Source organism: Bison bison, unplaced genomic scaffold (assembly GCF_000754665.1).
Source record: "Bison bison bison isolate TAMUID 2011002044 unplaced genomic scaffold, Bison_UMD1.0 scf7180017864260, whole genome shotgun sequence".
NCBI classification, from domain to species: Eukaryota; Metazoa; Chordata; class Mammalia; order Artiodactyla; family Bovidae; genus Bison; species Bison bison.
The window spans coordinates 408,802-427,550 of NW_011494832.1; the positions used below are offsets into that span (position 1 = coordinate 408,802).

General features: G+C 39.3%; 2 protein-coding genes across 2 annotated transcripts in view; one reads left to right on the forward strand and one right to left on the reverse strand.

Moving 5' to 3' along the window:
• Positions 1-18,749, forward strand: part of FBXL13 (F-box and leucine-rich repeat protein 13) — a 203,763-nt gene that overhangs the window by 62,075 nt on the left and 122,939 nt on the right. The window lies entirely within an intron of this gene.
• Positions 4,946-18,749, reverse strand: part of LRRC17 (leucine rich repeat containing 17) — a 36,094-nt gene continuing 22,290 nt past the window's right edge. Inside the window, exons 3-4 of the mRNA XM_010848084.1 lie at positions 11,018-11,173; positions 4,946-5,664 (exon numbers count right to left, since the gene is read on the reverse strand). Coding sequence (XP_010846386.1) covers positions 5,267-5,664; positions 11,018-11,173 — 554 coding nt within the window. The 3' untranslated portion in view covers positions 4,946-5,266. The remainder of the gene's footprint in view (positions 5,665-11,017; positions 11,174-18,749) is intronic.

Here is an 18,749-nt window from a genome sequence, read left to right on the forward strand (position 1 = left end):
CAGGTATGACCTAAATCAAATCCCTTAAGATTATACAGTAGAAGTGACAAATAGATTCAAGGGATTAGATCTGATAGACAGAGTGCCTGAAGAACTATGGATGGAGGTTTGTGACACTGTATAGGAGGCAGTGATCAAGATCATCCCCAAGAAAAAGAAATGCAAAAGGCAAAATGGTTGTCTGAGGAGGCCTTACAAACAGCTGTGAAAAGGAGAGAAGCTAAAGGCAAAGGAGAAAAGGAAAGATACACCCATTTGAATGCAGAGTTCCAAAGACTAGCACGGAGAGATAAGAAAGCCTTCCTCAGTGATCAATGCAAAGAAATAGAGGAAAACAATAGAATGGGAAAGACTAGAGATCTCTTCAAGAAAATTAGAGATACCAAGGGAACACTTCATGAAAAGATGGGCACAATAAAGGACAGAAATGGTATGGACCTAACAGAAACAGATGTTAAGAAGAGGTGGCAAGAATACACAGAAGAACTATACAAAAAAGATCTTCACAACCCAGATAATCATGATGGCGTGATCACTCACCTAGAGCCAGACTCTAGAGCCTGGAATGTGAAGTCAAGTGGGCCTTAGGAAGCATCACTATGAACAAAGCTAGTGGAGGTGATGGAATTCCAGTTGAGCTACTTCAAATCCTAAAAGATGATGCTGTGAAAGTGCTGCACTCCATATGCCAGCAAATTTGGTAAACTCAGCAGTGGCCACAGGACTGGAAAAGGTCAGTTTTCATTCCAATCCCAAAGGAAGACAATGCCAAAGAATATTCAAACTGTCGCACAATTGCACTCATCTCACACACTAGCAAAATGATGATCAAAATTCTCCAAGCCAGGCTTCAACAGTACATGAACCATGAACTTCCAGATGTTCAGCTGGATTTATAAAAGGCAGAGGAACCAGAGATCAAATTGCCAACATCTGCTGGATCACTGAGAAAGCACAAGAGTTCCAGAAAAAAATCTACTTCTGCTTTATTGACTATGCCAAAGCCTTTGACTGTGTGGATCACAATAAACTGTGGAAAATTCTGAAAGAGATATGAATACCAGACCACCTGACCTGCCTCTTGAGAAACCTATATGCAGGTCAGGAAGCAACAGTTCGAACTGGACATGGAACAACAGACTGGTTCCACATCGGGAAAGGAGTATGTCAAGGCTGAATATTGTCACCCTGCTTATTTAATTTACATGCAGAGTACATCATGAGAAATGCTGGGCTGGATGAAGCACAAGCTGGAATCAAGATTGTCGGGAGAAATATCAATAACCTCAGATATGCAGATGACACCACCCTTATGGCAGAAAGCAAAGGAGAACTAAAGAGTCTGTTGATGAAAGTGAAAGATGAGAATGAAAAGTTGGCTTGAAATTCAACATTCAGAAAACGAAGATCATGGCATCTGGTTCCATCACTTCATGGGAAATAGATGGGGAAACAGTGGAAACAGTGAGAGACTTTATTTTGGGGGCTTCAAAATCACTGCAGATGGTGACTGTAGCCATGAAATTAAAAGATGCTTGCTCCCTTGGAAGAAAAGCTAGGATCAACCTAGACAGCTTATTAAAAAGCAGAGACATTACTTTGCCAACAAAGATCCATTTAGTCAAAGCTATGGTCTTTCCAGTGGTCCTGTATGGATGTGAGAGTTGGACTATAAAGAAAGCTGAGTGCCAAAGAATTGATCCTTATGAATTGTGGTGTTGGAGAAGACTCTTGAGAGTCCCTTCAATAGCAAGGAGATTGAACCAGTCCATCCTCAAGGAAATCAGTCCTGAATATTCACTGGAAGGCCTGATGCTGAAACTCCAATACTTTGGCCACCTGATGCGAAGAGCTCACTCATCTGAAAAGACCCTGATGCTGGGAAAGATTGAAGGCGGGAGGAGAAGGGGACAACAGAGGAGGAGATGGTTGGATGGCATCACTGACTCAATGGACATGAGTCTGAGTAAACTTCGGGAGTTGGTGATGGTAGGGAGGCCTGGCATGCTACAGTCTGTAGGGTCGCAGAGTCTGACATGACTGAGCGACTGAAATAAACTGATGCAGAGTATGTGATGTAGCACTGAACTGAACTGATGCAGAGTATATGATGAAACACTTGAGCATACATTTGGGAAGGATACACATAGTGATTTTTAAGTCCAGCAGTTACATTTTTGAACCTGAGCAAAACAGATTCATAAGGGATGAGAGGCTCCACTTGACTGCAGTTTTTCTACACCGACTCGATGACTGGCAAGATGAGATCAGTTCAGAAAACACTTGACTTGTAAATACTCCCAAAGTTGCATGTTTATGTTTCTAGAATTCATAGAATAAAATACTTAATTTTGGGGGGAATAGAATTTATGAAGTAATTTTCCAGTTTGCCTACCATATTCATGTTATTATTACTGATTCTCTCATTTATACCGATTAGTCACACTGTTGACTGATACATATTACATCTCCCCATCCACTCACCAAATACTCTGCTTCCTGCAGAAAGAAGCCCCCAAATCTCACAGAATTTAGCCAAGTAGATTCTTATTACTGAATTGCTTCTATTTGTCAGAGCAGGAGCCTTATTCAGATTTCTCAGAAATGGGTATTAATTGATCCACGGTGAAAACTCCAGGAGAGGGAAAGTTTAATAAATGACTAATCCACACTGTTTAATATTAAATATCTTTCTCAAAGAGTCAAGATTTAGGTCAGAACTGACTCAGACTTAGGACTCAGGAGACCTTAGCTTGTAGTAAATCTTATTTACTTCAAAAAAGAAAAAAATCAAAGAATCTTAGAACTAGTTAAAAAAACAAACACTTGGGTATTTGAATAAAAATTCAGGTGATATTTAAACATATGTGTTCAAATATGGAGATCTCAGGATTGTATTATTTTTGACTACTATAAAATATACTTTAAAAAAACTCCTGAATTTCATCGCCTATTGAACAGAAGGAAGTTGCAAAGACAAGTTATTAAATGATAAGAAATTGGCAGGAAAGGAAGTATCTAATTGTTCATTCCATCATTGATCAGCAATGCTTCCCTGAGAAACTATGAACTCTGATACATAAAAATAGCAATCTTAAACTTTCAAAAACATATTTAAATTTTGGCCATGGAAGATAGTAGCGATTCTAAACAACTTACTTTTGGATGATCCAGATCAGTTTGTATCACAGTGTGTTCCAGAGCTTTATTTCCAAATAGATCCCTGGGGATAATCCTGAATATAAAAATCAACCAATAAAATTCCCAACTAGCCTCCAAAAACTAAACCAGAGAGTAATTTGGGTCCTTTGTTTGAATCAGAGTTAATATCCTTATTCCTTTCCAGAACCTTCACCTCTCCATTGAGTGCCTTTGTCTCCTACTATGGTCCCACCTGGGCTTTCTCCACCATCAAATCTTGGATGTTTTCTTTAATATTCCACTCTAAGTGCTCATCAACAATAAGTAAATTTATTATATCTCTCTGGTAACACTTCAAATTTAACAGCTGCCTTCAACCTATCATGTTGAATGTGAGAACTTGCTTTGAGAACCAGTGTCTCTTAAGTCTCCACCCTGACCCAAACCATAGGAAAAAGGGCATAGAGGTTAGAACCTTACATTGCTGTGTCATTTCCTAAGCCACAAGCTCCAGCAATTCTTCCTGTTCCCCACTCTCTTGGTTTCCTATACATATTAGTACAGATTTAACTGACTTGACCCAAAGATTGTCTCCAGCCCTCATAGGTATTTCAGGAGAAAAAGGAGAAAGGTGTTTCAGGAGGCATACTCTATGCCTCGGATTCCTCATCTAGAAAAGGCAGATACTATTATGTACCTCAGGAGGATCTTGTAAGAATTAGAAAAAGAACATGTGAAGCTCTTAGCACAGTGTCTGAGCTCTAGTAGGTGCTTCAGAAATGCTCAACAGAATTCCCAGGTGGTCCAGGGCTTCGGACTGGGCACTTTTGTTGCCATGGCCGGGGTTCAGTCTCTGGTCAGGGAACTAAGATCCCATAAGCCACATGGCACAGCCAAAAAACATGTTCAATACTATCTGTTATTTATCATTTCTATACTTTGGAAATCTGTGCAAGTATCAAAGATCAGTTGCTAAACTTTGTATGAATACCTTGATATAAGAAATGAAAATATATTCAACTCAGTATGAAAAAGGAAATCTGCATAAAAATTGTATTTCTAATGATATGCACATATTTCATTTTATTTTTCTAATAGAATAGTACTATCAAAATACAAACTGATGGGGTTAGTCTCCAAATACTTCCTCTCTTTCCGGTGATCTGTTTTTCTAGGTGAGCTAATTTTAACCTGCAACCCCATGGGCTTCTCTTCCATACCACCTGCTCCCTCAGTTGCTTCTGATATCAATTTCTTTTTTGTTTCTTTTTCATCTCAAATCCTGACCCTGAATCCTAATTTCATCCTGTTTTATGCTCCTTCACATATGAAGGGCTCAGATCCTTCCCACTGACAGGCGGCTCCATAGCCTAAATTCTGTTAAAACACCAGTGCTGTTTCCACACTTACTAGTGTTTATACCTGTTCAGGGCTCATGATTCACACCACATAACAACTGCTTCTCAGAGTCCAGTCTTCTAACAATTTCTAACATAATTCTCAGATTCTTGGCTTATTGCATGTGACAATTCTTCTGGTTTAGCTGGACATTTTTTTTTTTTTTTTTGCAAGGATCAGTGAAAAGTAGTGGAGAATTTGAGTTTACCAGGACCTCATTTTGGAGTGCACAGGAATCAAACATGGAAATTTATTCAGTGTATAAGCTGACTTACTGGAAAAAAAGGCGGGGGGGTAGAGGGGAGAGAATAAGATTTTATTATTACTAATCATTTGTATCTCTTCATTTGATCATCTTTAGGTATGTGCACACAGCTCTTGAAAAGCATGTGAAAATGAACCAAGCTTTTTTTTAATTTTTATTTTCAAAAAGCAGTAAAAAGATTTATACAGGACATTATGAAAATCTAATGCCATCATTAGGACCCAACTCCTGCAGGTTACCAGTGTGGGATCATCATCGAAAGCTGTTCGGCAAACAGGCAGGCAAGCAGGATAAGAGTATTCCTCTGATTACTATATTGTCACAACAATAGTAATCAAGGGAACCTTCCTTTAGTTGGATAATCCTGCATAAATAAGTAATACAGTTAATCAAAATGTAAACATGCGGTTTTCCAACACCAGTATAGCAAAGGCAAAACTAGTTGCAACAAGAACAATTCTGTTATCCCACAATAGTGATTCTTACACTTTGCTTCTTTGCTGTATGATCCTTATGTATTTTTTCCCATTCATCATCTTCCATATCCTGGTCAAATGTTTCAGGGTATGCTGGTAATTTGTCTTTGGGGCATTCTTCATAGTAACTCCGAACATACTTTCCTACAAACCACCCTTTGTATTCTTCAGGCATTTTGCATTCCAGGCCATTATAATGCACGTTGTAGTGATGCTTTAACCAGTAGTAGAGGTAGTGGATGTTGTAATCACATCTCCAAGGGTTCTCTCTGAGCCACAAGAGTTTCAAAAAATACAAGTCTTCTAATACACCATAGTCAAAGTTTTGCAGACTGTTGTTTGATAAATCTAACTCTTCTAAATGTGTGAGTCCTAAAAAAGCAGCTAGAAACGGAAAATATTTATTAAACCAGTGAGTAATTAGGTTAAGTGCACTGTATATTATAAGGACAAATTTAAAAGTAAGAGACAATTCTCGCTGTTGAAAATAAAGGAAAAGATTTTCCTTAACCTCCTTTTTCTCAGAGTTCTTACTTTAGAAAACTTCCAAGTACTTTCTCTTCTTTTTTGAAATGTATACACATCCTTTAGAAGACTAAAGAGGCCTTTCTCAGCTCTCTGAGGAACATCCTGCTTAAAAACCTGGGAACAATCTCTTTTAAATGGAAACATCAAGGGAAGAAACACTCCTGCCTCCCAGTTACTGTGGGAGGGTAGAAGCCTTTAAGGCGCAAAATTATCTCTTGTCATAAAGACAGAAGTTTGTTTTCTTCTTGATAAAGCCAATTAGCTAACACAGATGGCCACTCCAATTGCTCGGTAAGCTTTTAGAATGAACTATGTTTGGCAAGTGGTGTTGTCAAGTCTTCTTACTTAAGGACTGAAAGTGAAAGTGAAAGTCACTCAGTCATGTCCAACTCTTTGAGACCCCATGGACTGTATAGTCCCTGGAATTCTCCAGGCCAGAATACTGGAGTGGGTAGCTTTTCCCTTCTCTGGGTTGGCTCTTCCCTACCCAGGGATCAAACATGTATTCTGAAAACACACATATGCTAGGTTGTATTTGCTTGGCTATATAAAGGGTGAGATTTCTTTCTGCCTCTGCAATCTCTTTGCAGATTGCCTGTTGTATACATCACATTCCAATTTAATGCTTATTCAATAATAAAAGAGTTTTCTTTCTCTACTACTTTGTGGAGAGGATTTCTATGCTGGGTGAGGACTCTGGTTTTAATTATATTTCCCTAACAGTATAGAATCCCGGGGACAGCGGAGCCTGGTGGGCTGCTGTCTATGGGATCGCACAGAGTCAGACATGACTGAAGCGACTTAGCAGCAGCAGCAACAGTATACATGTCTAAATGAAAAATTCTGAAACATGTTTTTACTCAAAGCTCCCCCCTTGATTAGATTAATTAGAGTACAATTTTTTATTTGAAAAATCAGTTTTAAGTTAGATCTCTAAAAAATGTATTTCGTGCTCATGTGCATTTTTTAATACCCGCTGGAAAAATGCCACAGAAAGACATGGATTAGGAAAATATTTCAATGTAAGACATAAGTGCACAAAAAATGAGAAATGTGTTCAGAAATCGGACAGCTCTTTGGGAAATGAATAAACTCTGAAAATGCCTAGAAAACAGCCATTTCCAAGTTTATGGGGAAGAAATTATATTCTTGTATTGTCCAAAACAACAAAAAAAAATTATCAATATTTTGAAAACATCTGGTTGTATTTTGGCAAGCTATGATAGCTATCAGCCTTGAATTCATATGTATTTAATTTCACCAGAGGGTAGATAATTAAAACAAATATTGAACACATAACAAAATAATACAACAAAAAGCTATTTTTCTTTTCTGAGAGTAAAGAAATCTAAACATAAATTATCCCTATTTCAGTTAATGTGAATAGAACAGGTACGCTGTAACAGGTCAATACTGATTTTAAATATTTTGTTTCTATTTTAAACATTTTCTCATTGCTGTTTTAAAATACTTTTGGCTAGGGTATACAGTGCCCTTATGTGGAATTTCAAAAATACACTCTCAAGCCAATACCATTAACCATTTTCATATCATTTGTTCTCAGACAAAACCCATGTGTGCTTAGTTGCATCCAACTCTTTGCAACCCCATGGAGTGTAGCCTGCCAGGCTCCTCTGTCCATGGGGATTCTCCAGGCAAGAATACTGGAGTGGGTTGCCATGCCCTCCTCCAGGGGATCTTCCCAACCCAGGGATTGAACCTGGGTCTCCCACATTGCAGATGGATTCTTTATCTTCTGAGCCACCGAGAACACCATGAATACTGGAGTGGGTAGCCTATCACTTCTCCAGGGGATCTTCTCGACCCAGGAAATTTCACTTCTCCAGGGAATCTTCTCGACCCAGGAAATTTAACCTGGGATCTCCTGCATTGCAGGAGGATTCTTTACCAGCTGAACTACCAGGGAAGCCCCCCAAAGAATTATACTTTGGTGCAAAGCAATGACTTGGGTGTGGGGAGGAGGAGGGAGTGAGGAACAGGCTGCTGCGAAGGAGCAAAAGGTCAGCCCTTGCAATGATAGTTCTGAAAACACTGCATTCAAAAAAAACTAACATTTGTGAGTCAATCATCTCACTGTTTACTTTTCTTAACAGAAATTAGCCCTTCAGATTGAAAGCATCTGTAAACATTCCTATATTTTATTTCGAAAATGCTAAAGTTGTTACTTAAACCATACATATTTGGGCACTTGGGAAAGCTACTTTTCATTTGTTCCTTAAAGGAGGTAGATTCTAAAATGGGGGTGCCTTCTTTCCTTTTTCTGCAATAATATCTGGCATTTTATGAGACTGTTATTCACATTGCCTTTTAAAGATTGATATATTTCACTGCATTTGTATACCTATCAGCATACATCATTAAAGTAAGTTTGCTTTGGCAGTGTTTCAACTCAAAAACCCTGAAATATAGAAGGTATTTATTTTAAAAGTTTTAAAGGTCATTTTGACTTAAATGACCAGCCTGAAATGACCACTTAAAAGTTCTGAGATGCTTTTTTGTTCCAGAAGATTTACCAAGGAAAAGTGGTTGACATTTTCCAGATGCTCAGTACATATTTGTTAATGTAGAAAATATCATACTTTCCTGAAACTGAGTTGAACAAAGGGGGAAAGGATAATACTGCAGGTACTATTTGCAATACCCAAGACATGGAAGCAACCTAAGTGTCTATTGATAGATGAATGTTTATGTATATATACAGATACACACACAATATTACTCAGCCAGAATGAAATATTGCCATTTGCAGCCATATGGATGGGCTTAGAGATTAAAATAATGAGTAAGTCAGTGAAATTATATACTACTATATATAAAATAAACAACAAGGATTCCCTGTATAGCACAGGTCACTATATTTAATATCTCGTGATAACTTATAATGAAAAAGAACCTGAAAAAATACATATGTATTCTTGAATCACTTTTCTGTACAAATGAAACTAACACAATATTGTAAATCAACTATTTTACTTCAATTTAAAAAGACCTAAACTGACATTTCACCAAAGACAAACAGATGGCTGACAGACACATGAAAATATGCTCGACATTGCTCACTATCAGAGAAATGCATATCAAAACCACAATGAGATATCACCTCACACCAGTCAGAATGGTCATCATCAAAAAGTCTACAAACAACAAGTGCTGGAGAGAGTCTGGAGAAAAGGGAACCCTCTTGCACTGTTGGGAATGCAAATTGATACAGCACTATGAAAGACAGTATGGAGAGTCCTTAAAAAACTAGGAATAAAACCACCATATGACCCAGCAATCCCACACTAGGCATATACCCTGAGGAAACCAAAACGGAAAAAGATACATGTACCCCAAAGTTCACCGCAGCACTATTTACAATAGCTAGGACATGGAAGCAACCTAGATGCTCATCAACAGATGAATGGATAAAGAAGCTATGGTACATATATACAATGGAATATTACTTAGCCATAAAAGGCACACATTTGTGTCAGTTCTAATGAGGTGGATGAACCTAGAGCCTATTATACAGAGTGAAATATGTCAGAAAGAGACAGATAAATATCATATACTAATGCATATATGTGGTATCTAGAAAGATGGTACCAATTAATTTATTTGCAGGGCAGTAATGGAGGAATAGACATAGAGAGCAGACTTAAGGATACAGGTGGGTGGGAGGGGAGGAGAGGGTGAGATGTAAGCAGAGAGTACATGGAAACCTACACTACCACATGTTAAATAGCCGATGGGAATTTGCTGTATAACTCAGGGAACTCAAACAGGGGCTCTGTATCAACCTAGAGGGGTGGAATGGGGAGGGAGATGAGAGGGAGGGGACATATGTATACCTATGGCTGATTCATGTTGATGTTTGACATAAAACAATAAAATTCTATAAAGCAATTATCCTTCAATTAATAAAATAAATAATTTTTTTTAAAAAAGAAAAATAACAATAACAACAAAAATAACAAAAAAAGAAAAACAACAACAAAAAAATAGTATTCCAAGGTGGCACAAGTGGTAAAGAACCTGCCTGCCAATGCAGGAGACATAAGAGACCTGGGTTCTATCCCTGGGTCAGGAAGATCCCCTGGAGGAGGACATGGAAATCCACTCCAGTATTCTTGCCTGGAGAATTCCATGGACAGAGGAGCCTGGCAGGCTACAGTCCACAGGGTCAACAAAGAGTTGGAATGACTGAAGTGACTTAAGATAGCATATATGCATTAATACATATTTTTAAACACTGGGCTTCTCAATTAGGAAGACACAAATATTATGTACATTACAAATCTGATCACCATTGCAATCATTCTCAGTTCTTTCTAAATTCAGTGTGTTAACTTACCATATTCATTCTTGTCAGGGGCTTTGCTTAGCAAATGGAGAAGAGGTTTGAAGGATGAAAAAGAATTGATCTTGATTTTGGATTAGGTAAAAATCTATCTCAGAGAAGGCAATGGCACCCCACTCCAGTACTGTTGCCTGGAAAATCCCATGGATGGAGGAGCCTGGTAGGCTGCAGTCCCTGGGGTCGCTAAGAGTAGGACACGACTGAATGACTTCACTTTTCACTTTCCACTTTCATGCATTGGAGAAGGAAATGGCAACCCACCCCAGTGTTCTTGCCTGGAGAATCCCATGGACGGAGAAGCCTGGTGGGCTGCCGTCCATGGGGTCGCACAGAGTCGGACACAACTGAAGGAATGTAGTAGTAGTAAAAATCTACCTGGCTCTAAGTTGAGCACATTTTATCTTAATTTATGAGCATACTTAATTTTATGAACTTAATTTATTCTGCTTAGCAGAATGTTTCAAATTTAGTGTTAAAGTCTTACTTTAAACAAGTTGGGACTTAACAAATAGCAAAGAGAATGCCAAATCTGAATTTCCTTTTAAAAAAAATCACAACATGTGTAGCATATTATTAGCCACATACTCTTATTTTTTAAATATATTCTACAAAACACTTCTTTGGGCCAATTGAGTAATTGACCAATTGAATAACTGTTGCTTAGTAATATTACATACTATTACATACTTCATAAAGCAACAATTTGGCAAATATTTCTCTGAGTGCCAAGCAAGTTCTAATTAAATTCAAAGTTCTTTTTAGTTTTTCAAAAACTAAATTGTATTTACTATAAATGTTGCCAGAGAATACCTGTGGTCTGTTAAAAAGGCTATTTGTGGAACTTACCAGGATCTATGAATTGAATGCCATTGCTGCTGAGGTTTAATTTCTTTAACTCATGAACATCTTCAAACTCCTTGGGTCGAAGTTGGTTGATTTTATTGTGTGACAAGTCAAGTTTAACAATATCTGGAGGAATGTTGTTTGGAACTTTCTTCAACTCTAGAAAAAAAATCATGTTCAGGTTACCAAGCTCTCCTCTGGACCCCACTGACTCTATCACTCATGTGATAAAGAGTCAGCTCTTGAAAGGAAAAAGGATAACCCATCTAAAGCCAAAGAACTTTGCTATGAACAAGCCTGAGAATATACTGAATTCCTCCAAAGCCCAGCAACCTAAGTGCATCTCACTTAGAGGAGCAGATATCACTCATTGCTGAAATGTTCTGAGAAACTTCTTAGAGACGGCAAGGAGGACAACAGGCAGTGTGGGCTAGTAGGGCTCAAGGCTATCCGTTGTTAGAATCACCCGGAAAGCTTTTCAAAGATAGAAAGCTGAAACAAAATAAAACCTACAAATCAAACCATTCCATGCGTGTCCCCTCTGATTCCCTTCCTACTCCTCTAAGAGCTTTGACTACTAATTACTGCCTCTCTGCAGCATCTTCATTTCATCCCTCACCTCTCAACAGATAAGCTCAGATTTCACCATCCTAAAAAAGAAGCAAAAGCCCTTGACCTTGATGACCCTCAAGCTGTTATCTTATTTCTCCTTTCCTTGGATGCTAAAATTCGAGAAAGTATAGTCCTCATTTGCTTCCTGATCACTATTTACTCCCTGAATCCTTGTGACTCAGTTGTACTCACTCATCTCCAACTCTTCCCGAGGTACTGCAGTAACTGGACTCCTCAGGAACAACAACAACAATAATAATAATAATGCTGCTACCACTACTACTGCTACAAGAGAAGCCTCTGGAAGAAGAATCCAGTTTTCATAGGTTAATAGGCAATTAAGGTTCTCCTATCTTTCATATTTATATATCTTTAAATTATGCTTTATAGAACTATAAAGCATGTTTATTTTATATTTTAGCATAATACTTGCCCTTTATTTTAATCTTTAGCAAAATATTCTGAAGAGGTTTTGCTCAATTCTAAGTAGAGCAAGTGGAACCTATGAAGAGAAACAAACCTGTTCGGACCTAAGAAACTAGAAGCAACAAATAAAATATGCAAATTAGTTCATACCTGAGAAGTAGCATGACCAAAGACTTCTTGAATATGTAGAAATTCTTTGAACTAGGTACAGTAAAGTTTATGAAAGGTGGTATACATCTATCCATGATTCCCTTTTTGCTACAGAATAACTGAGTTGCTGATAATTTCTTCCAAATATTTTTTTAAAACCCTCTGGTATATATGATTTCTTAACTAATGGTATGTTTATCTTCATAAAGATCCAGTCTTATTTCCTCCCTTCTTTTAACAGCTTAGAATCCATGGTCAATGGTTTCCTTCTCTGGTATCCTTATTACTGTTAAATTAGCTTTTTTCTTCTTGATGGGATCTTGGTATCTTAGTATCTCTGCATAAGAACTTTTCTAGGTGTCCTAACAAGTATTAAGTGCAAGAATCCTATAAGCTAGAAAGTACATTTATCCTCATTTTACAGATAAAGTAGAGGCACAACGTGTTCATAGTCACACACCTAGGATTTAAACAAGACATGCTAGCCCCCAAACCTGTGCTTCTAACTGCTATGCTCTGTTGGCTAGTCATGGTACCTTTCAGTCTCATTTATGCTGCCCATCTGCCTACAATCCTCAAACCTGGCATATGTAGGGTAAAATGAGGATGGGGCAGCAACAGGGGTGGAAACAATATATTGGGATGGCTATAAGACCTTTCTGGCTCTGTATTTAAAATGATATCTCTCTGCTTTCAAGCAGACAACAGTAATAATACCATTTCCGTTTTTTTTTTTTTTCAATAGTAGATAGCAACATCAGACACAGTGTACATCTTACTGATTTTTTTTTCATTTTCATACCCTCCTAGCCATGAAAGCTTCATGAAGGAGGTTTAGAACAATGTCTAATATATTACAAATAAATAAGCCAGCCTCTAAAATGGCACCCAACAATCCCTCTACTGATATTCATGTTCTTGTGTAAACTCTTCTCCCTAAGTATGGGCTGAACCTAGTGACTTGCTTCTAACAATAGAATGTAGCAAATATGATAGGATGTCACTTTCATAATTAGGTTATCAGTAATTGTGACTTCTGTCATGCTAGCAGACTCTCTTTTGGTGGCTTTGATGAAGCAAGGTGCCATGTTGGAGAGGCTTACATGGCAAGTAATTAAGGGGGGCCTCTGGCTGACAGCCAGCAAGGAACTCAGGCCCTCAGTCCTTAAGGAACTGAATCCTGCCAAGCCATATGAGTTTGGAAGAAGATGTTTTTCCAGTTGAGTCTTCAGATGAGACCACAGAACCAAGCCCTGGTCAATACCTTATTGCAGCCTCATGAGAGATCCTGAAGCAGTGGACTTAGCTAACCCATGTCTGGTTTCCTGACCTACAGAAACTGTGAGATAATAAAGTGTGTTGCTTTAAGCTGCTAGGGTTTGGGGTAGTTTTTAGGCAGCAACAAAGTTAGTTATCTAATAACACATGGGAAACAATGAGCTCGTTAAATATGTTGAGTTTCAGTTCAGTTGCTCAGTAGTGTCCGACTCTTTGTGACCCCATAGACTGCAGCATGCCAGGCTTCTCTGTTCATCACCATCTCCTGAAGCTTGCTCAAACTCATGTCCACTGAGTCGGTGATGCCATCCAACCATCTCAGCCTCTGTCGTCTCCTTCTCCTCCTGCCCCCAGTCCCTCCCAGCATCAGGGTCTTTTCAAATTAAGTCAGTTCTTCGCATCAGGTGGCCAAAGTATTGGAACTTCAGCTTCAGCATCAGGCCTTCCAATGAATATTCAGGACTGATTTCCTTGCGGATGGACTGGTTTGATCTCCTTGCAGTCCAAGGGACTCTCAAGAGTCTTCTCCAACACCACAGTTCAAAAGGATCAATTCTTTGGCGCTCAGCTTTCTTTATAGTCCAAATTTCACATCCATACATGACTACTGGAAAAACCATAGCTTTGACTAGATGGACCTTTGTTGGCAAAGTAATGTCTCTGCTTTTTAATATGCTGTCTAGGTTGGTCATAGCTTTTCTTCCAAGGAGCAAGTGTCTTTTAATTTCATGCTGCAGATACCATCTGCAGTGATTTTGAAGCCCAAAATGATTCAGCAATATTGAAAGTATGAAAGTGAAAGTGTTAGTCGCTCAATCATGTCCTACTCTTTGCGACCCCAGGGGCTGTAACCTGCCAGGCTTTTTGTCCATGGAATTCTCCAGGCAAGAATACTGGAGTGAGTTGCCATTGTCTTCTCCAGGGGAATCTTCCCAATTCAGAAATTGAACCTAGGTCTCCTGCATTGCAGACAGATTCCTTACCATCTGAGCTACCAGGGAAGCCATAAGAATATTGAGCCCTCTTATAGTAAAAGTGCTTTGAAAATTTGGATTGACTTTATTTCCATCCTCTGATAAGATACTGTCTCATTTGACCTAGAACTGTGTTTGCCAACACATAGAAATGTGAAAGATTTTAAGATTTGAACTTATAATGTTGAAATACTGAGGTAATATCCTCCTTTAGGACCAGCAAGACCCTGACCGGAGAGCTACATTCTCTCTTACATACTCCATGTAAACAAGGAGATGGAGATGCTAGAAAGAACTGAAAACCACAGAGAACACTTGAGGGTAGGCAGAAGAAATAATTTCTTGACATTTAGCATTTAGAATAATTATTGGCAATGAATGGTTGTGGCATTTTCTCAGATTTTTAAAAGAAAATAAAGTTTTATTTCAAAATATCCAGGATCCCACCTCCCCTCTCTTCCCTCACTGTGACCACGTTGGTCTAAGCCACCATCACCTCTTGTCTGGATCATCCCAATATTGTCCTAAGTCCACATGACTTTAAAACATAAGTCAGATCTGTCACTTTACCAGGTGGCAGAATCCTTTGTTTCTCATCTCACTATGAATAAAAGCCCAAGTTCTCACCAAAACCCTACAAAGCCATTAAGGGCTGAGGTCTTCCTTGCCAGCAGAGTTAGTATCTTCTAGGCTCTGGAAGAAGGCAATGGCACCCCAATCCAGTGCTCTTGCCTGGAAAATCCCATGGACGGAGGAGCCTGGTAGGCTGCAGTCCATGGGGTCACTAAGAGTCGGGCACGACTGAGCAACTTCATTTTCACTTTTCACTCTCATGCATTGGAGAAGGAAATGGCAACCCACTCCAGTATTCTTGCCTGGAGAATCCCAGGGACAGAGGAGCCTAGTGGGCTGCCATCTATGGGGTTGCACAGAGTCAGACATGACTGAAGCAACTTAGCAGCAGCAGCAGCAGGCTCTGGAAAGCAGCTTATTTTTCAGGATTTGCTTGCTGAACCAACATCTGCTGGGTTGGGCATGAGAGTGAATGATAAGAGACCTTTCAAGCAACCATTGTAGAACAAGTTAAAGTGCTACTGCTGCTGCTAAGTTGCTTCAGTCGTGTCCAACCCTGTGCGACCCCATAGATGGCAGCCCACCAGGCTCCCCCATCCCTGGGATTCTCAAGGCAAGAACACTGGAGTGAGTTGCCATTTCCTTCTCCAATGCATGAAAGTGAAAAGTGAAAGTGAAGTCACTCAGTTGTGTCCAACTTTTAGCGACCCCATGGACTGCAGCCTGCCAGGCTCCTCCGTCCATGGGATTTTCCAGGCAAGAGTACTGGAGTGGGTTGCCATTGCCTTCTCCGAAGCTAAAGTGGGTTTACCACAAATAAATGGGTAGAAAAAATGTTTATGAGAACACCCTGAAACCCAGCTTAACCATTGTGGCAGACCTGTGGAAGAGGAATATGAATTGCAGAACCAACTTTGGCATTGTTACCAGCAGCCCTGGGTAAAAATAGGATCCACAAGTAATACCAGTAAAGGCAAACCAAAGCCCCTACCAGTAGGCTTAGAACACATGGAAAAATCTTATTTGTTGTACTGATGAGTAAAAACAGTCTTTTGTTTTTAACCTTAAACTTAAATGACAATTGCAAATATTGATGTGAAATATGGTTGCCTTTGATACAGATTATATAAATATAAACGTCCTGAGACCAGAAGTCAAATTTGGTCAATGCCCCCATTTCTAGACCAGGCACCACTTGGTTATTTGCTGCTATCCAATAATTTTGGTAAACCTTCAATAAATGCCAAATTTACTTGATTATCACCCCTGACAAGCATTGCCTCTCCCCTCACCAAACTTTGCTGATTTTGAGGAGGAAACTGGGATTTTTTCCATGTAATTTCCCATTTAGTAGGCTATCTTGATTGTCAGCAATGTCAGAACTACTCTGAAGGTTTGGTAGTGGTAGGTAAAGAGACATAAATGACCTTAGTCTATTGTGAATTAAAGATTCCTAATTACTCTTCAAACTAATAGTGAAATTAACTTTGGAGGCAGCTGGGAACAATTTTTGGTCATAATTCTCCCCAGCCCTAATCTTAGGAGGAAAATGAATCCTTAAAAATAGCAAATTATTCTGGTAAGTGTGAAGCTAAAAAGCAGTTTTTAAAACCTACTTTCACGTATTTTTGCCAAATCCATCCATCTCAATAGGGTATAAATATGCCTTTTAACTAATCTTACATTTATTCCCTTTGAAAGACTAAGTTTTGTTGGTAAAGTGCCTCCCAGTGAATAGAGCTATTATTTTCTTTTTCTTGTTGTCAGATGTTTAAGGCAAAAATAGTGATCTTTGAGTTCTATGTGGTCAAACTGGTATGTATTAGATACCCTATGCACACCATCTGACTCATCATCCGTCAGTTGGGGAAGGTCTAACTCCCAAGGCAGGGGAATCTGTATTCAGGTTCCTTGTGTGTGATTGCATGTTGATGTGTTGTACAGAGCCTAAGAGGACAGTCAATACTGGGAGGAAGCACCCAGAAGGCTTTTATAAAGTCTTCTTGGTTAATAGGCATACCCCAAATCTTGAAGGTGATGGTATATGGTGAATTGTATGGTGACCAATTGGAGAAGGCGATGGCACCCCACTCCAGCACTCTTGCCTGGAAAATCCCATGGACGGAGGAGCCTGGTGGGCTGCAGTTCATGGGGTTGCTAAGAGTCGGACACGACTGAGTGACTTCACTTTCACCTTTCACTTTCATGCATTGGAGAAGGAAATGGCAACCCACTTCAGTGTTCTTGCCTGGAGAATCCCAGGGACAGGGGAGCCTGGTGGGCTGCCATCTATGGGGTTGCACAGAGTCAGACACGACTGAAGCAACTTAGCAGCAGTAGCAGCAGCAACATGGTGACCAATGGCTTGGGAACTGCTTAGGGACTACCTACATGACCTTAAAGGGCAACTTAACTTCTCTACTCCTCAGCTTCTTTCTTCATAAAATGATAATGCTAGTATTTCTTTAAGGTTGTGAGGAGTAAATGTGTGTGTGTGCTCAGTCGCTTCAGTCATGTCTGATTCTTTGCGACTCTGTGGACCATAGCCTACCAGGCTACTCTGTCCATGGGATTTTCCAGGCAAGAATACTGGAATGGGTTGCCATGCCCTCCTCCAGAGGAACTTCCCGACCCAGGGACAGAAACCAGGTCTCCTGCATTGCAGGTGGATTCTTTACTACTGAAGCACTGGGGAAGCTCCAAGGATTAAATGACAATGCATAAAACTGCTATATCTTAGGCACACAGAGCATTTAGATGGCAGTTCTCATTAATATGGGCTTCCCTGGTGGCTCAGATGGTAAAGAATCTGCTGGCAATGCAGAAGACCTGGGTTTGACCCCTGGAGAAGGAAATGGCTACCCACTCCAGTATTCTTGCCTGGAGAATTCCATGGACAGAAGAGCCTGGTGGGCTATAGTTCATGGGGTTGTAAAGAGCCGGACATGACTGAGCAACTAACACTTCTCATTAATACCACTGCTAGTTCCATTCTTGACTTCTTTAGGGCTTCCCTGGTGGCTCAGATGGTAAAAATTCTGCCTGCAACATGGGAGACCTGGGTTTGATCCCTGGGTTGGGAATATCCCCTGGAGAAGGGAACAGCTTCCCACTCCAGTATTCTTGCCTGGAGAATTCCATGGACAAAGCAGCCTGGCAGGTTACAGTCCATGGGGCTGCAAAGAGTTGGACAGAACTAAGCAACTTAAAAAAAAAAAAAAAAAAAGAGAGAGATCCTACATGGTGTCCAACATGTGAAGCACAATCAAAAATATTGCTATATTCTGGCAGAGAGTTAAGAGATAAATACTGCTGAACAGTCATTCTTAGTAGCTGACATTTATTATCTATTTATAAAATGGAATAAGGAAAACTACAATGGATAAAATTCAGATTGTCATACTTGAATTCTAGTCATGATTTTTAATTACTATGTATTTTTATTTTTAAAAGTTGCTTAAATTACTGCTTTGTAAGAGCAAAGGAAGCAGCTCAACTATTGCCATCAATCTAAAGAACATGGCCCTGTGCCAGGCAGTACCAAAGGGAATTTAAAAGACAAGATCCTTGACTTTAAACTTATGAGAATCAACAATATAACAAAAAATGAAAAGTAAATGACCAACTGAATCAATAGAATGATATCAACCATAGTGAGGGAGATTATATTGATGATATTAAAAGAAAAAACTACCCTTCATTTTATAATCTAAAAAGTATAG